The sequence below is a fragment of the Lingula anatina genome, chromosome 8, assembly GCF_051362555.1.
Source record: "Lingula anatina isolate TDL-2025a chromosome 8, LinAna3.0, whole genome shotgun sequence".
NCBI lineage: Eukaryota > Metazoa > Brachiopoda > Lingulata > Lingulida > Lingulidae > Lingula > Lingula anatina.
The window spans coordinates 13,753,683-13,778,248 of NC_141774.1; the positions used below are offsets into that span (position 1 = coordinate 13,753,683).

Below are 24,566 nucleotides of genomic sequence, written 5' to 3' on the forward strand. Positions count from 1 at the left end.
ACAATGCAGAATGAAGTAAGATAAACTTTCTCTCTCTTTCTCTCCAGCAGAACACCGTGACTGACTTGCGCACCCTGTTTGTACTTTTTTCCTGTAATGGTAATCAAACGCAATCTTTAGACATCTTTACTAGCAAAAAACTTCGATGCACTCTCTAGAATTTGAACCCTCGATCAAATTTCAAATGTGCATGAGCTCCTTAAATGTTCTCTGTGATTTCTTGCGATAATCCATTTCACCGGCTCAACTCAACAGAATACAGTACTGTCACCGATTTTTTTTCACCTAGCTTTGGGGGTTTTCAGTAAAAAAAATCACCGGCCTCTGAATCCTTTGATTCGTTGATGAATAGATAATGTTAAGTCAAATTAGTGTTCTACCGGATTAAGCTAGATTTTATAAATGTGCATGCGTAAAACCTGAAGATAAATGTCTTTAAGATGAAAATGATTTCAACCAATGAAAATCAGTCTCGAACACACATTATCTTTCTGCGCATTGCCGAACCAGTCGGTAAATGATAATCCAGACTAAGGTGAATCATAGTGAAATACCTGTACCAGTACATAACTTTGATGTCCGTTCCACTGCTTTAATCCCTTCTGAATACAGGCGTGTACTCCACTTCAGAAACCGATGCCTTGACGAAGCTTGCACTGCTGATGAAAACGGTATAAATAGTTCAATCTTTCGACATTTTCAATCATTTCGAGACTGAGAGGTAATCAAGGATTACTCAGGTAAAGAATTATGTCCAAGAAATGTTCTTAATTTTCTGTACACTAAGTAGGATTTCACGACGCCAATTGCCTTTCTGCGCATTGGGTTTTAAAGAACAACGTATGAAATCTCACTTTACTGTCAGCGTGCCTCAGAAAGTTTAGTATAGCTGCTGACAGAAAAGATTTGAGCTCTACTGTCCTCTAAAATTCCCTTTGCCTTTGTGTCAACTCCATGTTGTCACTTCACATTTCAGAAGATGACTACTTTTGCCATTTTTGCGTTAGTTGCGTTGGGTCTGGCAGCTCTAATGCAGGAAGCTGAATCTATCTGCTGCCGTGAGAAACTGAATGGGTATTGCGCAGACTGCACGAAAGTGGGTCTACTAGTACCGGGGTATTTCCTAGGGAAATGCATTGAGAACACATTTACAACACATGATTGGTATCAGGCAAACTTAGCATTACAGGAGAAAAATGATACCGTGCAGAAGTTATAAATGTAGAACAAAGCTAGAAGTCCATTTTTATATTGTTTATTGTAATTCGATAAGCAAATGGTCGACAGGAAATCTATCGGGGTATTTCCTAGGGAAATGCACTGAGAACACATTTACGACACATGTTTGCTATTAGGCGATCTTAACATTACAGGAGAAAAATGATACTGTGCATTTAAGTTATAAATGTTTATATTGTTTATTGTAATTCGATATGCAAATGGTCGTCAGGAAATCATTCTGTACATATGTGGGTTTGTATGAGTGTGCAGTGTCGGTGCACGTGTGTAGGAGGGGGAAAGAGAGAGGGGGAGATAGTTATTAATTCCCTATATACATTTCAGAAAACCCCTTACTGTTCATATGAGAAATGTAACTTATTTGGCTGCGCATGTAAAGGTTCGTGTAGACGGGACTGCGGCTCGCACATAGAGTACGTGAGAAAAACTCTTTCTCTCTCTCTCTCTCTCTCTCTCTCTGGTCCCATTCAGAATTAGCGACTTACTAGTCCAAGTGTCAAATATGACGTTACACCACAAGCTTGCCGCCTACACCACTAAAGGGGACTGCTCAAATAGATGGTCCGGGTACTAAATGATCAGCCAGAGAGGAAATTTTTAACCGTTTAATGGCGCGTGTTTAGGCGAACAGACCATCGGGAATCAGCGGCATCGCGTTTGCAATGTGGTCGGCCATATTAAGATTGTCAGTGCATCAGTAAGTATTCGGATAATCTATTGTGAATGGCCCCATAGACAATAAATAGATATCCCGTGGGAAAGTACAGTATTCAAGTGCGTCGGCCATATTTGACCCAGATGGTACATAGGCTCTCTCTATCTCGGAGTCAAATCCGTTTAATGGCGCTTGTGCATGTAAAGACGGGGGAGCATCTGGGCTTGCTTTTAAGTGGGGTCGGCCATATTTTGTCGGCAAAGCCGTTAGAGCGCATTCAGAACATATTATCTGCGGGCTTACTGATCCGCGGACTACATACGGTCAGTCCCATTAAAAACAAATACCCCATTAAAAATTGTGGAGACGAGATTTAATAAGCTTGTTCTGAATGCGCTCTTGGTCTGTGGATGATCTGCTTCAAAGTTTACCTGCGCGTGACGTCGTACCCAAAGACTCGAGGAGCCTGCACCACAGGCATTCAAAAATTTTGTAGTTATTAAGTGCGTGTCCATGATAGGACCAGTCAGAGGGTGGCAAGGTGGGGGTCAACAGATTTCAACCAAATTCATAATATTGTTGCATATATAGGAGATATTAAGATTGAAGGCAACAATCCCAAAAGAAATCATTGGATATAATTATAATATGATATTTTATGTTTTGGCCATTTTTGGCTTGATTTTCAGCTTCGGTCAATAAAGCCACTTCATAAGCAAATATGTCAAAACTGATGACTTTTTAAAATTAATTGAAAATTTACCTATTTAAACCAGCCATTTGCCATTGAGAATATGTTACTAAATTTCAATTTAACCCACAAACTAACGAGCCACGCCCATTTTTATGACCCCACCCCCCAAACTCACTTTTCTACCAAGCAATGTTCAAGCATTCATATCTCTCTTTTTGCAGGCTTGACAGCCATAAAATTTTATAGGGATCCTAAGCATATATTGGTCTAATCATACAAAATTCAAAAAGTGTGTTAAACACAACAGAAGATATTGAAAAAGTGCCTCAAACTTTAGCAATTTTAGCAGAAAACCAAACGGCCGAAATCAAGATATCAGTACATTTTGAGATAATACCTTCCAATAATCAAATTTAATCAAAGACTCACAGCCAGGAATTCAAACTATGCTTTGATAAGGGCAAATCTATCCAATTTTTATAAATACAAAATGGCTGCCATCAAATCTGCCCCAAAATACAGTTACCCTAATTCCTCAAAATAATCAAGAGGCCCATTTTTGCAGGTTTTTTATTTTGAGATCTGTAATACAGGATTGCTCAAATAATATTCTTTTCAAACAGAGCCATACAACTTCTGAATAAATTTAAATTACTAGTGACAAGTTATTCACCCCCCCCCCCCCCATTTAATAAGTTATTACTGTGCATATCCAGTATCATCAGCATTGTGTATATACCTTATTTTCAGGGAGCAATAGAGAAAAAAAATTGCAAATGATTTTTCTTAAGGTAAAAGGGAATGACTTTCTCATTTTATCAGTTTTCTCAAGTGCAACACTAATTAATCCACTTGAAATGATTTATATTGCATTTTTCAACCAATTTTTTCCTTTCAAATGATTCATAGGCTTTGTAAATACATGTGATATCTTGATATCTATATTCTTTTTCTATAAAGAAAATTAAAACAGAGTCAGCAACATACAATGACAGGAGGAGTACTTTATTTTCATATTATCAATTGGACAGTAAAAGAACAAAGCAGTTACTTTTTACAGGAGTGAAATCAAGTTATGAATCTCCAAGGTTCCAATATCACGGTCATCTTTTCCATATACTGAACACAACAGTGATGGGTAGTGTTCCACAGATTTTAATCTTATAACTGATTGGTCCCCAAGTTTCTTCTTCTGGTTGAGAGATCCAGGGTCTCCTACAATAAATGATAATTCAGCAATCTTAGAATAAGTGTGGTAACTTGAAGCAACATGCCACTATAGTTTAGTGTGACTGAACTGTCAATTGTCAATATTTGCCAATTCAATGGCGCCAATTATCCTCCTTTCCTACAAAACTGATTGAGATTACCAAGCCTAAGATGCACATTTGTTATGGGGGATTGACCCAAGGTGGCTCTAAGTCCAATAGAGGTTTGCCAGGATATCCACTACTGCGTCTACCTGAAGATGGCAGGACAGGCTGTCAAAAGAAAATGTATTTAACATATTTTAAACTCATGTTAATTGCTGTATAAGAACAATTACTAAATAATATTCTGATCAAACATATTGCATAAGTGTAAAAAAGGAAATCAAATATGCATGATTGTAGCTACCAGAATTTCATGATAGAAAAAGAAACAAATGAAAAAAAGGTAAACCTTTTTTCTTCTCCGTGGAATTGTTCCAGGCATTATAAAGTTGGTGGTCACATCTGAATCTGATGAATTTGCCTGTGCAATTTCAGGTGACTTTTCTATTATTGTCTGTAAGATTGTCCAGGTCAAGGTTCACATACAGGCCTAGGATGTAAAATCTGAAAAATAAACATAACATCAATAAATGCTTTACAACAACAGAGGCTTACTGTGTTCAGAATAGAAACTATCGAGCAGGATCAATCTATCTCAGCGGAGTATCACACTCGGGCTCAGTCGTTGTAATCAGCTTAATTGTCTGGCATGCCCCCTTGCAAAGCAACATGAACAACATAATGGACTGCAAAGTTTTCCTGATTTTACTAAAGTACCTTTAGTTACAAGTGCCCTGTGTAATATGTAAGTCTTGAAAATTGAAGCACAGGCAGTTAACTTCAACTTCATTGTAAACACACATAAATCTGCATAGTGAATACAAAACTAAAATATAAAAAACTGGCACAAGTAACATCCCCTAAAATGCCAAAACTTGAAACTGAATGTGTGTTACATACCTTTGATTCTGGGTAAGAAATTTCTTATGAAGCTGTCTTCAAGCTCAGTATAGTCTTTAACTGTTTGTCTTATGATAACACATGTAACAAAGCCCTAGAATTTAATGCAAAAATATACTTCATAAGTTAGCTACACAGTTAATTCTTTTCAGCATACATGTTTACCATGAAACAGAAATCAAGTAAAACTCTGTGAATTGAAATATACCAATATGTCTTTTAAATTTGCTTATATTCTTTATATTACTGAATGATATTCAAACTTATTATTTAAACTGGTTTGAGTTTTTAGTGTATCTGATTCTAGTATATGTATGCCACCACTGATCACTTACCTTACAACAAACATCCAGAGGTAAATCGATGAGATGGATATATTGAGGAACCCAAGCCTGACAACAGTCTGAAGTGGTTCAACCAAAAATGCACATTCTAAGGACGACCAGCTGCTATGGTCATTTCTTGTTATATTCTGGTGCACACCAATCCTTCTGAGATGTATCTAAGCATCTCTAGTGCATGTTCTTCATAAATTTAATAAAGTATTATGTTTTAACACTGTGAAGACGATGTGCTTTGCTCCACAGTTGCTCCGGTGATAATCCTAGTACCCGCTATGTTGAAAATAGGTCACAGAGTTAGCATCGTTATTTTACATTTAGTTTCTACAACATAAACAAATTTTAAAAAATGTATTTTCGCTTCATAAGGTCGTCTGCAGGGCAAACATAATTATTTTAAGGGCTTTTCACAAACCTATACATGGTTTTGACTTATTAATTTAGTTGAAGAAACAGTTTAGCATTTAAGTAGTATAAAAATATTCGTTTTTAGGCCCTTTTTAAAATTGTTATAGTTCTTATTTTACAAGGTTTAACACAGATTTTATTTTACAAAATTTATTTTTCAACCCTTTTCTATCAGCACATACCAAAATTATATGGATACAACCTGCAAAAAAGAAGTTGTGTGCATTTAAAGAAGGGGAGGGGGTCAAGCATACGGAAAACATGCCTTATTAGAATCAACCTTGTGTGGTCATGACAGTGCCTTTTCAAAAAATCTGTACTGGGTATTAAAGATCTTTCCTTAACCTATCATGTGGCTTACCTAAATAAATCCTTATGATGTACATGATTTTTTAAAAGAATATTTAAAATTATAACTTTTCAAGAGCTAAAAAATGCTATATTTTGGCAAAATTGCCAATAAAAGATCTGCCCCCATATCTCTAAAACTAATGATCCAAAATAAGAAAGCCAGTGGCTCACAATATCTTTTATGTTGATGATTTACCACACCAAAAATTATTAAAATCTGCTGACCCCCACCTTGCCGCCTTCTGACTGATCTGTCTGGCTTTCTCATGGACGCGCTCTTAAAGTTTAAAAGGGTAACATATTGTTAACTTTGCTGCTAGTGTGAACTGCGCATTAGGTGCATGTTTTACATATCATCTGGCCAATTTGAAAAGCAGTTGCGTACGCGCAAACCATCTATATCCAAGAACGCTCAGGGTGGACGTATTATTTCTTAGAGCTCTCCCTATCAATCATACCATCCACAAGATATTCACGAGTATTTCAGGCTTTCCTGTTCACATTCCTTTTTTGCAATAATAATAATAATAATAATAATAATAATAATAATAATAATAATAATAATTACAAATTGAAAAATAATGACAAAGTGATCATTCCCACAGATATTTGGATCGATCTATCTCTCTGGGGAGTCTCACTTAATTGCTGTCAACTTGACCGGCTAAATTGTCTGTCACGTCTAATAAAGATGTAAGGGGGTAATTGTCTTTACCCCCTAGCTTATTCGGTAGGCTTGGCAGATATTTAAGCCGGTTATTTGATAGCAATTTAGTGAGACTATCCAGGGAGTTAGAGTAGATCGATCCAAATGGTTCGATCTAGGCATGGGATCCCAGTCAAAGAATCGATATTAATAATAAGGTCATCGCTGAGCTGGTATATGCTAGATATCTGAAAAGTAATATGTTCACAAGAATTCAAGAAGATGTTTACATTATTTGTTCAGAGCAAGAAAAATAAGTGGGTGGCTCTTGACGGCAAAATATGAAGTTACCTGTACTTGCACGCACGGGAAAAGGGTCGCCGAGGATGCCGTGTTTGACGACAAAGACGCCAACGATGACGGCAAGATTGAGCGACAGGAATTCGATCCTGATCTGCAGTAGCTCTGATATACGAGGATGAAAAGCGCAGCACTTTTTCCATCCTTTACTGACATTTGGAAAATCATTGGGAATCGATCTTTCTCAAGAAATTAACTTTCGAAATTCTTTTTTGTTAATTAGGAATTGAAATTATGTAAAACAATATTGCTGTTTATATGAAATTCAGATAGCATCGCAACAGGTTGTTAAGTCCCAGACTTCGTCAGTCAGACTTTACGTTAAAATAATGTCACGTTAGATAACGCGCTGGTTCTTGGGCCTTAGTGTTGTGCGCCCAGCTGATCCAATAAAATGAACAAGATTCTCATTTGACGCAAGTGGAAATTTAATACTGTTTTTTGGAAAATATACAGAGGTTTCTTCTACATATTAACTGTCAGTCCAAAATGTATAAGGATATCGCCAGAGCCAAAATACGATATGATATTACCTTAAAACAGGGCAGCCTTTATAGATCATTCAGGAATTTTAATAACCAGGAAGAAATAACACTTGACTGAGCGCAGTCCTTTTGTCTCAGGCTTTGCCCCAACTCAGTCACCGTGATTCCTGGATCATCATTATCCGCCCTAGCCTTCAAAGGCATTTCTAAATTTTATCTCGTGCCATGTGCCCCGGTCACGATCATTCCCGAATGTCTATTGACTGCCCCCTTCTAAGCTTATCTTAGGATATGAATATTATTTTAATTAATTATTTATATCAATCATAAAATACCCAAAGTGGTATTTTACAAGGTGTTGTTGTGTTTCATTTACTTATTATTATTATTATTATTTACTGGGTTTTGACACACAATCTTACATGTATTTCTAGCTATTTTGATCGAAAAACGATATGGGCACGTCTGCGACCTCCATCTCCGCCAGGCTCCACCTCCCTTATCACACAGTATCTAAACGTGGTCCTTTTCCATCGGCTGTATGTCCTCTTCAAAAAACAGCAAACTATCCTCTCTTGCTTTTTATAATATCTCTCAATTTTATCACATCATATGCATATGCCCAATCGATAGTATATAAGTGAATAGACATTTTATAGCATTAAGATGGGTGAGATAAAAAATTTAAATAAATAAATAAATAAATAAATAAATACTCGATTCCACGACACAGCATTCTAAAATAAGCACCAATTTTCAAGCGGCGGAATGTTACACAAAATCAATGCATGAGTTAAACCAAGCAGTTGTAGAATAGAAGTCCTTGGTTAAGCAAAGAAACCAAACAGTTAAAGCATATTAATGGCCTGTTGGGTATTATAGTTACCCGTGAAAGCCACTGTTTTATTTTCCGAAATACGTGAAACGTTCACAGCGTGATCATTGAAGACCCCCATTCCCCTGCCCTGACTTGTAAATGCGGCCTTTATTTTTCGTCCTTATTCAAACGAAGGCATTGTTGTTTTAGTCGGAGATTCGTTTCTTTCAACTCGCCACACTTGCACTTTCAATGAGATACGAATTAAGTTTTTATTGCCGGGAATTTGAACTGTAAACACCCCCCCCCAAAAAAAAATAAATAAATAAATAAATAAATAAAAATAATAAAAATAAAAATAATAATAATAATAAATAAATGAAAATGATAATAATTGAGACCTCCTTAACTGGTACCAAGTACGGTCAATTTAAGCTGGAAGTGACACACAAGATTGAGCCAAAAAAACTAACCTTTTGAACAAAGTGGTCTATCAGGAATTCTGCATGCACTACACAGTATCTGAAATATAAATATTATGTCTGAGTGGTTGCTCACATAACTTGCACACGAATGGTATTAAATTATATGAAAAGTGAAAATAAAAAAAATGATTTAGCAAAATACTTAATATAATAGGTAATATCAAGCAGTGTCAGATTTAGGGTGTGTCAGGGGGTTCCTAACCATCCCCCTTCAATTTCTGAAAAAATCACACTAGTGGTCCCTCTTAAAATTATAATTTACGCTAGCTGAACCATTGTTCTAAACCGTACCGTTTGATAACCTTCGCACATACTAGCATCTATGAAGGAAGACAAATACAAATTGTCTCCAAGAGACACATAAAGCGGCTGCTGGTCTGCATGATGAGATTGACGATAGTTTTAATCAGAATCGAAAGACGACATGGATCTTTTTTTTTAGTAATAAGTTTTCAAATGAAAGTGTATAAACTTTTCAAGACTACCGGTATGAGACCATATGTCTACTGGTGGAGAGAGAGATTATAGTCCCTTACCTACACTGGTCTATCGTTTCATTGTGTGAAAAGCTCCAGTGGCCAGACAATTTTCAGGGTGCCATGAAGATAAACAGTTAAAAAATATCCACAATAAATTCGGCAACCGTAGGATGCGCCAACATATAGATAATTGCGATAGTATTTATGCCAAAACATCAAAATGAATAGCCCTGCCGTTCCAATCGGTAATCATCGACTGTCGAGTGCGGAGACATCCGAGTAGTTCCAAGTGCTGCCGTTCTACCCTTTAAACCAATCAAAGCAACGGAAAGGGGTCACGTGATCACTTGACCTACATCTGATCGATGTAAACAATGAATTTCCATGCGAAGCTTGCACATTTAATAGATGATTCCCATGCGTTGTTTCAATAAAAAAAATACGTCCTAGGTTTTTAAAATCGATGTCAATATCGAGAGAAAGATTTAAATAGTTGGAAAATACGTGTATTTTAGGTGTATTTATATAATTGGCTAAATGATGACGTGAATTCACGGCAAAAAGGTATGTAGTATAGCCCGTAGACTGTGCACTGTACCACTTCTACAATCGCACACAGGTCACACTATTACCCAGTATAGTGATCATATAATCACTTGCATGTATGTTCAGTAATGTTACATTGAATGCATTTTAAATTTTCAGTTGTGTTAAAGCGCATATAATCACTTAAAATTATTTGACTCAATATTTTACACTGATAAATAGTATAAATCCTTGTGTAGAGTTACAAACTACATGTACTGTAGGTATCATGCGGACTGTCTGTTTATGAAGCTGGCAAGTGCTCAAAAAATTATTTCAAAAATATATAAGTGCTTCACTAGGTAGAATAATTGAGTTTTTTATGTTCAAGTTTATCTTTAAATTGCAGAGGTACAATTTTTAAAGAAGTTTAATTGTTGCAATTAATTGCAGCATTGTCTAGTAATAACAGCAAATTAAAAGAAATAACAGCTCACATTTAACAAGGCTTTTATGATATATATAATATATTTTTCCAACTTAATTATTTCAACTGTGAAATTATAACTTTCTACATTACTTGTGCATATCTGAAAAAGATTAATAAAATGCCATTCGAACAGGTACACTTAAAGTTTTGCAAATGGATTTTAGGTCTAAGAAAGCAGGCTAGCAATACCATTTTTAGAGCTAAGCTTGGCAGTTACCCTATTATTTCAACTATAACTAAACCTGTCTAAAGATTAGTCTTAGACTGGAACAACTACTAGTAGATAATAGAACTGTAAATCAGGTGCACAGTCTTGAGCAAGATACAAAGGGAAACACATGGACAGAATCTATCCGAAGATAACAACCCACCAAAGAAATTATATCAAATAGAAAACCTTTTAGAAATATTGAACATAAAAATCGAAAAACACTTCTGGCAGGAATTAAATAGCTCAATCTCAAACAAATTAAGGACATACAAAACAATAAAAAAATGTTATGAATGTGAAAATTACATCAAAATGAGTGTCTCCCCATTAAATATCAAAACACTTGCAAAAATTAGACTAAGTGACCACAACTTTTTTTTTTTTTACAAATAATGCAGATAGCTGGCAGCACTGGTGACTTTGAAATACCAAGCCCTGAGACTGATCTCAATTTCTTGGGAGATGGACCTTGTATTTTGGAAAGTACAACTGGTTGATGGTTCTGTAAAAGAAGCAAAATAACATTTTACTTTTCATACCATATATATTAGTGCATTATAATGTGCAGATACTGACTACTACAGAAACAGCTTTAACGTTGGATAAATATCCAAGTGGGTGTAACAAAGATATGTAAAAATAGTAATGTGCTCAAAATTCAGTTATAAAAACAGTTGCCCTGTATAAATAAAAAGACAACATAGAATACATATTTCAAATAAAAACATCTGGATACCTGGATACACAAATGATTTAGCAAATACAGAGCAGACCGCAAATCCTTGATTGTTGCAAGTGCAATTGTATATACAATCACTATGATTTAACTATAAAATAAATAAATAATAATGAAATAAGATAAGACAGTCGCATGTGAGTTTATCACATGATTGACACCAAGTGATATTAACAACTATAATTACATATATCCTCATGATTCAAAGGGCATAGGGTAGGTATAGGATTCAATGTATTAGTGGCTCAGCATGTTCCTTTTATGAGGAACTAAGCTGTAACAAACTATAGGCAAATGAGACCCACTGTTTAATATTTGTTGCAACTAAGACAAATAAATCAAGTTTAAGATCTAATAATTAATAGGGAGCCCACTAGCATTCTGCTGCCCAGATTAATATCAGATGCCTTGAATAAAAGTGACTCTTCTCTTTAAACTGAACTACATCTACCAGTCACCCTACTCATTATAATTATTCCTTAATTGATACTGTTTGTCAACGTATTTCTTTATTGATACTATTTATGTATACCTTTACTGATTTTATTCATAAGGGAAAGTTACAAGGATTATTCCTAACAGTCCTAATTAAATTAATCACATTGCAGCTTGTTCTGTGAAAAGCTATCCTACTTTTTCTGGCTCACAAGATACAGTAAATATTCCCTAAAATACATCCTCATTGAAGTTGGGCTTAGCCTATACATATTTATATTCACTAATGGTTGCACATGTGCAGCAATGTAACTGGGGGGAGGAACACTCCACAAATAACATAAAAGATTCTACCATGATACTTAAGCCTCTGTCTCATAAAATCCCACCATAACATTTGTTTGTATATCTTGTTGTGTGAAGCCTTACATTATTTTGTGTAAATGCAATGCTAATATGGATGAACTAATAATGAGATGTTAATCATGGCAAGAACATACAGCTAGCTTAGGCTGTATTCCCAGAGCTTTTAGATTGATCTGTCCCCGCGGGGAGTCTCACTAGATTACTGTCAGATAATCCGGCTTAAATGTCCGTCCCGCCTACTACAAGCTGTAAGGGGGTATTTAACTTTCGTGTCCGCCCCACTGACAGCTGTTTAGCTTGAACCCCTAAAGTAGATATATCTAATCTCTGGAAATGGGGTCTTATTCAACAGAGAATGAGTTGTTTCATATCTTAAAACCTCTAAGTATTTACAAATAAAATAATAATAACACTAATAAACTTTCTTATCATTTTCTTTTTTTTTTCTTTCTTTCATATCACTTTTATCAGTCACATATTGTTATGTAACATCAGCCACGTACAATGTAAACATCACACGATCAGGGCTGATTTAAAAACAAATTACAATATGTTGACATACCTTCTTCAGCAGGACTGCCTTGTTTCTCAGCTTTCTCATACTTCTTTGCCGCCTGAGATAGCCCCTTCTTGTTAGTTAGCTTTCTGTAGCAAGAAAAGTGACATCGTGGTTTGGCTTCCAAATCGTCGAATCCTTTATCTAAATCCGTACTGTACGGATCCACTGAACAGCAGCGGCTTCTCTGCTGCCAAATTTCCGCCATTGTTTCGCTGAGACTCTAAAATTTTCCCAGCGAACACGTGTGATGGTATCTAGAGTCTCTTAATTAGCTACCTTCTTCTATGTGCATGCAACACGAAAGATGAGAATTAGGCGAAGATTTCGCGTGTCCCTCCTCAGACTCTTCATTACAGCCGACCATGCTGCTTTGTTTACATGGCATGGCCTGGTGGGAAGGTGAAGTGACCCCCTTTCCGTTGCTTTGATTGGTTAATCTGATCTGAATCTGATTAAAAGGCTCGAACGGCGGGGCTATTCATTTTGATGTTTCGGCATAAATACTACCGCAATTATCTTTATGTTGCCGCACCTCTCGGTTGCCGAATTTATTGTGGATATTCTTTTACTGTTTATCTTAATGCACCGTGAAAATTGTTTGGCCACATCACATATTGAAGGAAAGAGCTTTTCTAAACGCTTTTATGCATATCAGGTGGGGGACTATTATCTTTATTGCACTGGTTTCATTTAATACAAGTACAATGTAGTCCTATGATCTAAGAAAACGAATTAAGTTGTATAAGCGGTTCATCGTAACTTTTTTTCAATTTAGCGTGAACCCCCAGGGAGTTAGGTCGATCTAGATGGCTGATGGATCGATCTAAATCTATGGAAATGCACTCTAAGAACCCATTCTTACAGATTTTAGATCGATCTATCCCTGTTGGGAGTCTCACTAGATTACTGCCTGCTAACCGGCTTAAATGGCTGCCCCGGGGTAATTAACTTCCGTGCGCGGTCGGCTAACAGCAATTTAACGTGAACACCCAGGGAGTTTGGTCGATCTAGTTGGATCGATCTAAATATCTGGGAATGCGCTCTTAGACTAGTAAACTGAGCGAAAAAATTGGCCTAACCCAGGACTAATTGCAAAAATTGTAATGACGTTTTTAAGAAAGCTAAATATCCAAATTTTAACATATTAAAAATCTAGAAAAATCTAAGTAGTGGTTCCTAAGGCAGTTTTTTTCAAGATGGCCGCCAATATATTATGTCACTGTAGGTAAAGGGTGGTCTTTATAATTGGGTTTTATAATACCTAATTTTTTAAACAGTTTGTTTTTCAGTAGGGACTTATCGCCAAAAAAGTGTAATGAGGTATTTTAGAAAGCTTAATATACAGATTTAAACATATTAAAAATCTTGAAAAAGCTAAGTGATAGAAAAAGGTTTTCAAGGCAGCTTTTTCCAAGATGGCCACCATTATATTGTGTCACTGCAAGTAAATGGTGCCGTCCAATTTAGGTAGTATTTTGCTAAAATAAATGAAGGTAAAACCTTAAAATATACACAAAGTTAAAGAAATGAAATAAAGTTAAATTAAAGATGCATACAAAGTCAATTTTTTGTCACAAAAACCGACCAAATGCCAGGATATAGTTTCAAGTAGTATAACTAAGAGAATTACCAAAAGGCATTATTTAATTTTACCCTAAAATGATGTTTGAAAGGATTTTTCTGCCAGCATTCTATGCTGTATGTCAATGGGGCAGAAAAGTAGGTCACGAAAGTAGGTTAAATTTCCGACCAAAAATTTAAAGAAAGGAGCAGTCTAAAGCTATTTATGGCTGATCGAGTGATCTATTCAGTTTATCCCTTGGCATGTCGAATTTATGTGAGTCGTATAAGAAAATAGTAGAAGTGGTTTACATGTGTTACTGGGAATCCACGCTCCACTGATGCTCGGTTCGTATGTACCTTTAAAAGGACATATCCACTGAAATAAATCTTATATAATATGAATTATTCACCAAGGTTCACTGGTTTAAGTCAAAGGTCAGGCAGCTTAGGCGGACTGGGATGTTGCACAATTAGACAAGCAATCGTATAATCAGCCAGGCCAAATGTACTGCTGTTCTATCCAAATAAGTTTGAGTGAACAAATGCATAAACATTTTGGAAACAGAAAACCAGTTTCGTTGCTCTAACCCATTCCCAGTTGGCTCTACAAGGCCAAATTAAAAGTTAGTAACTCGGCCAACTAGCCCCGGTCTCCCCTATTGTTCTACGTAGATCAAACTGGGCGTGAACTCTCCTGAATGCAATCAGATAAACAGAGTAACACGTCTCCTGATGCTGCCAACACCCATATAATCAGCAGCTTTCTGTGTATTCTACTATCTAAGGGAATGAGCCCTAAGCCTTTTTGAAACTATGACAGATGGCTTTGCAATATTGGTATTGGAGCGTTCCACTAGCTATCCATCCCAAATAGATGCAATGTTGTCTATGATCACAACATAAGAGACGCAATAGATCAGAATACCGTCTAAGGGCTTAAGTTCAATATAACAGCTAAAAAATAAAATAACCGAAATGATGTTTTTTTTTAATGGTACAACAGCTTTTGAATCGGTCGATATAATTTGGAGATCTTGCTAAGTCGCATTTCAGACTTTATACTTGAATATCATTCCTTTGCAGGCAACAACCACTTCAAGATTATCGGCACGGATTACACCAATTATTTCTTGGTACTTATGTGGGAGGATAAGCAAGGGAGGTGTCAGAGACACGCAATTCAGCTTTGGAGTCGCCGTGTTGGCATGGAACCGACTTACGTATACTCGGGAATGAAAACCATTGCCCAGCGACTGTGTAAAACGTTTGAAGGGTTCCGTTTCAGTGTACACGAGTTAGGTGAATATCTTTGGGTTTAGGCATGTATACTATTTTCCCCGCCATAGTGAGCCGTGAGCATCGGTTTTAATCCTTTAGATATGATTTTTAAATACATTAATTAATCCAATTATTTTTCCCTTCTTTCTTTCTTTCTTTCTTTATTTTTTTTCATTTTCTTTCACTTTTTTCCTTATTCCACTTGACTTGCGTTGCTGCTGCAGCCACCAGTAGTGTTAAACCTAGACCTTTTGGTTGTCGCTCTTTGCTATTTGCTTACTTTCTTACATTATCTTTGTGTCTTTCCTTTTTAATTTTTCTTATTATTTTTACTATAACCGTGGAATTTTTTATTGAAATGTTACGTACTTAATTCTATAAGTTAGCGTTTGAACTGAAACTTGTGTAAGCATTTTTCTGGGAAGTAGTTACATAATAATATATATAATATTTACTGACATTTTAGTCAGGCTAAATTGCTTCTCTGATAGGTTTTGTGTGCTACATGATATTAAACTTATGCGCATTTCACCTGGGACAAAACCAACACAATATTTTCCGCAGCTTGCTACCTATCTCAACACCCACTCGGCATCATAGAGCAATAGCTTCGTTAGAAACTACCCGGTTATAAGCATATCGAGTTTTGACTAATAAGGTTTTGGAAACTATCTTTTTAGATTTTTTCGTAAAATCACTCCCTACTCTTGTATAAATTGATGCCCACCTTAACTGTAAGTCCGCTGGTACAATGGCATGGAACTAAATTTCCTTGGACTTAAGGTTCGTTTATAACTGCATACAGAGGTCGCATGTGTGTAGATCTAGCAGTAAGCATACTCGGTGTACGTGCCAAACGTTATTAATCTGATGTGCAGGCCATATGTAATAAAATGTTGGTTTACTTGGACGTCACATAGTTTTCTTCATTACCACGAAATAAGATCCGTAATCATTAAACTTAAGAGCCCATTTTTTTCTCAAATCATATTCCAAAAGATGAAATGCAAAAAGGTGTTGTTTTGCGAGGCTATAAGAGAAATAACCTGGACACACACGTAATTTGTATAGGCTGGCCTAATGCCACCTGATCCTTGCAAATTAACTCAGTATTTTGAACTCCACTCTATTTGGACAGGGTCACAATTAGGTCCAATGAATTCGCTGATAGTTGCTGTCGTAGGGGGATTGGGATATCCTAGAATATGTATTCCAGAAACAACTCCCTTGATTAAGGGACATAATTGGCCCACAGGACGGTGTTATTTTGAGACCCAGAACACCCGTATTCCGGAAGTTGGATGTAACTAAGGTAAGTTATGTTTTAATAATTGTCACCTTGTGTTTACAGCGGAAGTCAAAGGATTTGGTTTGCAGTTTGAGCATCGCTGTATCATTTGCCAGCTATTAGTTTTAAGCAGATACAGGCAGTCGGTACATACGTCCGCTTTGTAGCTGGCTTAAATTATTAAGCCTAATACCAAAATAGTTTTTTTTTTCCTGCATATAATTATTCTATAATCCATCTGCCTTTGTGCTGATTTTAAACAATGTAAAGGTCCTTGAAAATATAAACTATAGGCGTTTATATTTTTCGTTGCAAAGTATAAGCATAGGCAATTCAAAGCTATAGTCGTCAGTTCAACACCTTTCTATTTTGAAGTGAAATAGCAATCGTTATGGGGCATAACTTCATCCTTGAACAAGGTTTTATTTTAAATTCCGGAGTTGTCCAGGAGACCATAAACTATAATCCTGTACCGTCATTTTGGTTTAAATGTCTTTGTTATGGAGTCATGAGCCCCTAACTACAGGTTTTCATTAAACAAAGGTGTTGTTTTGTTTTTTGTTGTTTTTTTTTCTGCGCAGAACCTATACCCTTTCTCATAGCAGCAGACAGATTCAGCTTCCTGCATTACAGCTGCCAGACCCAAAGCAACTAACGCAAAAATGGCAAAGGTATTCATCTTCTGAAATGTGAAGTGACAACATGGAGTTGACACAAAGGCAAAAGGAATATCAGAGGACAGTGGAGCTCACATCTCTTCTATCAGCAGCTATACTAAACTTTTATAGGCACTCTGACAGTAAAGACTCGAGATGTCATACGGTGTTCTCTAAAACCCAAAGTGCAAAAAGACAATCGGCAACGTGGAAAACTATGTAGCCATTTAAGAAAATATCTTGGAAAGCATTTTTACCCGAGTAATCCTTGATTACTTGTCTCTAAGTCTCGAAATGATTGAAAAACTTCCCTATTTTGAACTATTAATCCCGTTTTCAAATACAGCGCAAGCTCCGCCAAGGAATCGTCTTTTAAAGTAGAGTACACATGCACCTGTATTCAGAAGAGATCAAAGCATGTGGAACGGACATCAAAGTTATGTACTGGTACAGGTATTTCACAATGATTTTACCAAAGTCTAAATTATCATTCACCGACTGGTTCGGCAATGCGTAGAAAGATTATGTATGTTTGAGACTGATTTTTTCTGTGGAAATTATTTTCGTCAGAAAGACAAATCTTTAAGTTTTACGCATGCGCATTTTAAAAATCTAGCTTTATCCGGTTGAAAGGAATCATAAGACATGACATTATCGATTCATCAACGAATCAAAGGATTCAGAGGTCTGGTGACTAATTTTTTACTGAAAACCCCCAAAGCTAGGTTTAAAAAAGGGTGACGGTACTATATTCTGTTGAGTTGCGCCGGTGAAATGGAATATCACAGGGAAATCACAGGGAACATTTAAGAAGCTGATGCACATTTGAACCCTCGATCAAATTCTTGAGAGAACATCGGTTTTTTGCTAGAAAAGATTTCTAAAGATTGCGTTTGATTACCATTACAGGAAAAACGTACAAACAGAGTGGGCGAGTCAGTCACAGTGTACTGCCGGAGAGAAAGAGAGGGAGAGAAAGATCATCGTATTTGCACGGATTCCATTTGATACAAGTAGTCCTATGATATACGAGAACGATTATATTTTATGGTAACTTTTAACTTTAACATTTTTTTATTTTCGCACTCTTTTCGCTTAAAATGTATATCAATTATTCATCACGATTCTCCATTCATTCTGCATTGTATTCCCGTATACAGTAGATCAAAGTAGTTTCTGTATCAATAGTTGTTAGTACCAGTATTGTAATGTGCGTTTTCATTAACAGATGTTTGAGACGCTTTCATAATACGGATTTGGAGATGTATGGCTAAAACAGAATCCTCACATAAACTTCCTAAGCATGTTCAGAGAACACACCATCAGTGGGTACATACAAAACTCGCACAGTGAGCTTGAGGAAAAATCTAAATCCAGAGCCTATTGGCAATTCAAAAATACATTTAAAAAAGAAAAAAATATCCAGACGTGCTTCATAATACCGATAAAAAATAAAAAACAATCTAAGTCGTATTCGCATCAGTGGACATAAACTCCACATTGAAATAGGCAGATACACAACACTCCTCGGACCGACAGAATATATATGCCATTACTGTTCTAAAGACAAAATAGAAGATGAAAAACACTTTCTCACAACATGCCCCCTATACAACGACCTGCGAACAATATTATATAAGGTATTTACAAAACACTATACATATTTTGGCCTCAAAACAACTGATGAAAAATTTACTATAATTATGAAATGTCAAGAAGAAGAAACCCTTATTGCATTTTTTCTCATAGATGCTGGTATATGTCAATGTTATCAAACGGTACGGTACGGTTCAATGATTCAGCCAGCTAAAATTCCAAAGAGGGACCACTGGTGTGATTTTTTTCAGAAATTAAAAGGGGGGGGGTTAGAACCCCCCTGACACCCCCTGAATCTGTCACAGCATAATATTACTTATTATATTTTGTAGTTATAAGTCTTTTACTAGATTATTTTTTATTTTTACTTTTCATGTGATTTAATTCCATTCGTGTGCAAGTTCTGTGAGCAACCACTCAAGCATATTTATATTTCAGATTTTGAGTATTGTATGCAGAATTACTGATAGACCACTTTCTTTAAAAGGTTTTTCTTTTAAGGCTCAATCTCATGTGTCACTTCCGGCTTAAATTGACCGGACTTGGTACATGTAGCATTTTAGGAGGTCCCATTTCTTGTGTGTGCGTGTGTGTGTGTGTGTGGGGGGGGGGGGGGGTAACAGTTCACTGAAAATAAAATCATTAAATCCTAGTAAATAAAACTTTATTGGTATCTTATTCAAAATGCGAGTCTGGCGAGTTGAAAGTAACGGATCACCGAGTACAACAACAATGACTTCGTTTCAGGAAGAACGGGGAATAAAAGGCTGCATTTACGAGTCAGGGCAGGGGAATGGGGGGGGGCTTCACGGATAACGTGAACGTTTCAAGTATTTCGGGAAAATAAAAAGTGGCTTTCCCGGGTATAGAAAATACCCAGTGGGACCCTTGATTTAGTTCGTTTGTACTGGCTAATATGTGTTAAAACAAAGCTAAATAGGCATTTCAACTTAAAGGTACACAAATGAGGATTTTCGTGCCAAAATCATATTTAAGGAGGTAAACGAAACACAACGACACTGTTGCTATGCTATCTGAATTTCATATAAACAGCAATATCGTTTTACATAATTTCAAAGAATTTCGAAAGTTAATTTCTTGGGAAAGATCGATTCAGTAAAGGGTGGAAAAAGTGCTGCGCTCTGCATCCTCGTATATCAAAGCTACTGCAGATCAGGATCGAACTCCAGTTGGTCAATCTTGTCGTCATCATCGGCGTCTTTGTCGTCAAACACGGCGTCCTTGGCGGCCCTTTTCCCGTTCGTGCAAGTACAGGTGACGTCATATTTTTCCGTCAAGAACCACCCACTCGTTTTTACACTGAACAAATAATGTAAACATCTTCTTGAATTCTTGTGAACATATTACTTTTTAGATATCTACCATATACCTGCTCAGCGATGACCTTATTATAAATATATATTTTTTGACTGGGTTCCCATGCCTAGATCGATCCATCTGGATCGATCTACTGTAACTCCCTGGATAGTCTCACTAAATGGCTATCAAATAACCGGCTTAAATGTCTGCCACGCCTACCGAATCAGCTAGGTTGTAAAGACAATTACCCCCTTACATCTTTATTAGATGTGACAGACATTTAAGCCAACCAAATTGACAGCAATTAAGTGAGACTCCCCAGGGAGATAGATCGATCCAAATATCTGTGGGAATGGTCCCTTTGTCATTATTCTAAAATTAGTAATTCGTTATTTTTCTCAATCATTTATTTCATCACCATTGTTATTACTATAATTATAATAATAATAATAATTATTATTATTATTGCAAAAGAGGAATGTGTACAGGAAAGCCAGAAATACTCGTGAATATCTGGTGAAAATTATCACAGGACCCTGGTGGATGTTTTGATTGATAGGGAGACCTGTAAGAAATAATACGTCCACCACGAACGTTTTTGGATATAGAAGGTTTATGCGTACACCACTGCTTTTCAAATTGGCCAGATGATATGTAAAACATATCACCCTTTTAAACTTCAAAAACTACATAAGCACATTCTCTATATATTGTTGCGGCGTATTTTTGAAATATAATTTCAAGTCATAAACTGTTATATGCGTTAAGAAATGTTGACCAAAGTCGAAAACAAAAAATTAAATCTCGGCTCCAAGTTTTTTTAATGGGATATTTTGTTTTTTAATGGGGTTGACCTTATTTAGTCCGCGGATCAGTAAGCCGGCAGATAATCTGTTCTAAATGCGTTCTAACGGCTTCGCCGACAAAATATGGCCGACCCCACTTGAATGCAAGCCCCGACTGTCTCCCGTCTTTACGTGCACACGCGCCATTAAACGGAATAAATCTCGGCCCCGAGAAAGAGAAAGCCTATCTACCATCTGTTCTGAATGCGAACTATCTATCTACGATAGAGAGAGGGGGGCCATTCAAAATAGGAGACTAATTAGTCCAAAGGTCAAATATGGATACAAACTGATGCACCGACTAAATATGGCCGACCACATTGCAAATGCGATACCGCTGATTCCCGATGGTCTCTTCGCCTACACACGCGCCATTAAAGGGATTAAATCTCGTCTCCGAGGTTTCATTCCTAGGCCCCTGCAGCGACAGCACGTGTGGAGGCGCGGAGACCATCATGGAACTTACGGTATCGGTTTTGAAATGGGTCGGCCATATTTAGTCGGTCGGTCAGTTAGTACCCGGACCATCTATTCTGAACAGTCCCTTTTTAGTGGAGTAGACGGCAAGTTTTGTGGTGGGTCGCCATATTTGACACTTGGACTAGTAAGTCACTAATTCTGAATGGGGCAAGAGAGAGAGAGAGAGAGAGAGAGAGAGAGAGAGAGAGAGTTTTTCTTACGTACTATATGTACGAGCCGCAGTCCTCTCTACATGAATTTTTACATGCGCAGCCAAATATGTTACATTTCCCATATGAACAGTAAGGGGTTCTCTGTAATATAAATAGGGAATTAATAACTATCTCTCACTCTCTCTTTCCCCCTCCAACACACGCGCACCGACACTGCACACGCATACAAACCCGCATATGTACAGAATTATTTCCTTACGACCATTTACTTATCGAATTTCAGTAAACAATATAAAAATGTACCTCTAGCTTTGTTCTACATTTACAACAAAAATGTACGGTATCATTTTCCCCCTGTAATGCTAAGTTCGCCTGATACCAAACATGTGTTGTAATGTGTTCTGGATGCATTTCCCGAGGAAATACCCTGGTACTAGTAGACTCACCACCGTGCAGTCTGCGCAGAACCTATAACCTTTCTCATGGCAGCAGATAGATTCAGCTTCCTGCATTACAGCTGCCAGACCCAACGCAACTAAGGCAAAAATGGCAAAGGTAGTCATCTTCTGAAATGTGAAGTGACAACATGGAGTTGACACAAAGGCAAAAGGAATTTCAGAGGACAGTCGAGCTCAAATCTCTTCTGACAGCAGCTATGCTAAAGTCTAAACTTTCAGAGGCACGCTGACAGTAAAGACGTGAGATTTCATACGATGTTCTCTAAAACCCAATGCGCACAAAGGCAATCGGCGTCGTAATATGCAGCAATTTAAGAAAATTTCTTGGACAGAATTTTTTACCTTAGTAATCCTTGATTACCTCTCTCAGTCTCGAAATGATTGAAAACGTCGACAGTTTGAACTACTTATACCGTTTTCATCAGCAGCGCAAGCTTCGTCAAGGCATCGATTTTTGAAGTGGAGTACAGGCCTGTCATCTGAAGAGACAAAAGCATGTGAAACGGATATCAAAGTTATGTACTGGTACAGGTATTTCACTATGATTTACTTAAGTCTGGATTATCATTTACCGATTGGTTCGGCAATGCGTAGAAAGATAATGTGTGTTCGAGACTGATTTTCATTGGTTGAAATCATTTTCATCAGAAAGACAATTTATCTTTAGGTTATACGCATGCGCATTTTAAAATCTAGTTTTATCTGGTTGAATGTGGTCATTAGACATCTAATATATTATAACATCATCGAATTATCAACGAATTAAAGGATTCAGAGGTCTGGTGACAAATTTTTACTGAAAACCCCCTATGTTAGGTTTGAAAAAGTGGTGACACTGTATTCTGTTTAGTTACGCCGGTGGAGTGGAACATATGTTGCTTCTTAACGTACAACAAATAAAATCACAGGGAACATTTGAGGAGCTGGTGCACATTTGATATTTGGTCGCGGGTTCGAATTCTTGAAAGTTCGTTGATTATTTGGATCTATTTTTAGGAACAGAATTTTCAAATGAAAGTTTATAAACTTTTCAAGACTATCGGCATGAGACCATATGTCTTGGATACTGCTGGAGAGAGAGAGCGAGAGAGAGAGAGAGATGTATTGCTCGGGTTTCATTTGATGCAAGTAGTCCTATGATATACTAGAACGAATTAAACTTTATAAGTAGTTCATCGTAACTTTTAATTTTCACACATCTCACCCTATGAATGTATATCACATATTCATCGCGATTCTCCATTCGTTCTGCCTTGCATTCCCGTATACATTAGATCAAAGCACAGGTAGCTTCTGCATCAAAAGTTGTTAGTACCAGTATTGTAATGTGCGTTTTCAGTTACAGATGCAACTCATATGTCTAGACATTCACTCCGTCAGTTTAACTGATTTTTTTTTTATTTTGGCAAATATATGGATGGGAAGGTTGTCAAACTTTGTAAAATCTGCTTTAAAGTTATAAAAGTTATGTGAGCTTTCTACTAAGGAAGCAGAATTGTTCACATTTCACACAAAACGTCGACATCATCTTCAATTTGATTTTAACACCAGTATTGTAATGTGCGTTTTCAATAACAGATGTTTGAGACGCTTTTATAGTAAAAACCTCATATGTCTAGGCATTTCAAACCATCAGTTTTTAGATTCTTTTCATGGGTGGAGATATGAATGTGTATCATAAAGGGATCTACCAAGTGACTTTCACAGACAGTCATCGTGGCTGCCAGCTGAATAATCAATGAACGTGTAGAATTTTGCCATCTGTATGAATCATACATGAAGAACTAGCACATACACGGTATGTCTAGGTTTTTGTACATAAATTAGCTTTATTTTTGATATATGAATATATAGATAAACATACTTGGTATTTAATATGGATTTTTCAATTTGAAACACATGTATTTATTTTAAACTTGTATCCCAGATAGCAGGACAGCATTAGCCCAACATTGGCCCAACGCAAGGTTGGTTGTACGACCAATATTGGCTCAACGTTGGAAAGCCAACTACCGACGTTGCATAACGTATGGGTGCTCACCAGCTCAACGTTGTACAGGCATTGGCCAACGTCATCTTTCCAACCAGCCAACGTTGGTCAAAGGCATTGGGCCATCGTCATGCCAATGTAATACGCCACTAACTGCTCGGATGTCTCGCACAGTTATTTAATCTCGGTCCAATTCAACCGGTCGAGGGACGATGCGTGGGGATCCGTGTGAGAGGCGGATAGACCATTAAGGGATTATATGCGGTCTTCCTTTCATAAAGGTCTGCCATATTTAGGTCTCGGCCTTACTTGACCTCGGCTCTTCTCGGTGTGAATGCAAGCTCTCTTAGTAACATATATGTTTTGGTCAATATTGAGGCATAATTTTAAGGTAAAAACGAAGAAATGTGTTTTTAAATACTCAGTGAAATATAAAGATAGCCAG

General features: G+C 36.8%; 4 protein-coding genes and 1 long non-coding RNA gene across 7 annotated transcripts in view; 2 read left to right on the top strand and 3 right to left on the bottom strand.

The window, feature by feature from the left end:
* LOC147760410 (uncharacterized) overlaps nucleotides 1-24,566 on the top strand; it is a 150,741-nt gene that overhangs the window by 29,779 nt on the left and 96,396 nt on the right. The window lies entirely within an intron of this gene.
* On the top strand, nucleotides 601-7,746 carry LOC147760412 (uncharacterized). Its single transcript, XM_086994377.1, has 4 exons — nucleotides 601-671; nucleotides 977-1,096; nucleotides 1,564-1,652; nucleotides 6,851-7,746. The coding sequence occupies exons 1-4, from the start codon at nucleotides 663-665 to the stop codon at nucleotides 7,008-7,010; spliced, it is 378 nt and encodes a 125-aa protein (XP_086850503.1). The 5' UTR covers nucleotides 601-662; the 3' UTR covers nucleotides 7,011-7,746.
* Nucleotides 3,573-6,184, bottom strand: LOC106152748 (uncharacterized). 3 transcript variants are annotated; one of them, XR_015330845.1, is made up of 4 exons: nucleotides 5,137-6,184; nucleotides 4,802-4,895; nucleotides 4,302-4,405; nucleotides 3,573-4,069 (listed from the first exon to the last, which is right to left on the bottom strand). It is a non-coding gene; the product is annotated as an uncharacterized LOC106152748 (long non-coding RNA). The 3 variants fall into 3 exon arrangements; XR_015330844.1 differs by having other exon boundaries at nucleotides 3,573-4,050; nucleotides 4,251-4,405; XR_015330843.1 differs by having other exon boundaries at nucleotides 4,251-4,405.
* LOC147760413 (uncharacterized) lies at nucleotides 10,192-13,149 on the bottom strand. Its single transcript, XM_086994396.1, has 2 exons — nucleotides 12,499-13,149; nucleotides 10,192-10,901 (listed from the first exon to the last, which is right to left on the bottom strand). Exons 1-2 carry the CDS (start codon nucleotides 12,698-12,700, stop codon nucleotides 10,783-10,785), a joined length of 321 nt encoding a protein of 106 aa, XP_086850522.1. The 5' UTR covers nucleotides 12,701-13,149; the 3' UTR covers nucleotides 10,192-10,782.
* LOC147760414 (uncharacterized) lies at nucleotides 19,903-22,612 on the bottom strand. The gene is made up of 4 exons (XM_087018867.1): nucleotides 22,474-22,612; nucleotides 22,120-22,239; nucleotides 21,726-21,814; nucleotides 19,903-20,196 (listed from the first exon to the last, which is right to left on the bottom strand). Exons 2-4 carry the CDS (start codon nucleotides 22,234-22,236, stop codon nucleotides 20,040-20,042), a joined length of 363 nt encoding a protein of 120 aa, XP_086874993.1. The 5' UTR covers nucleotides 22,237-22,239; nucleotides 22,474-22,612; the 3' UTR covers nucleotides 19,903-20,039.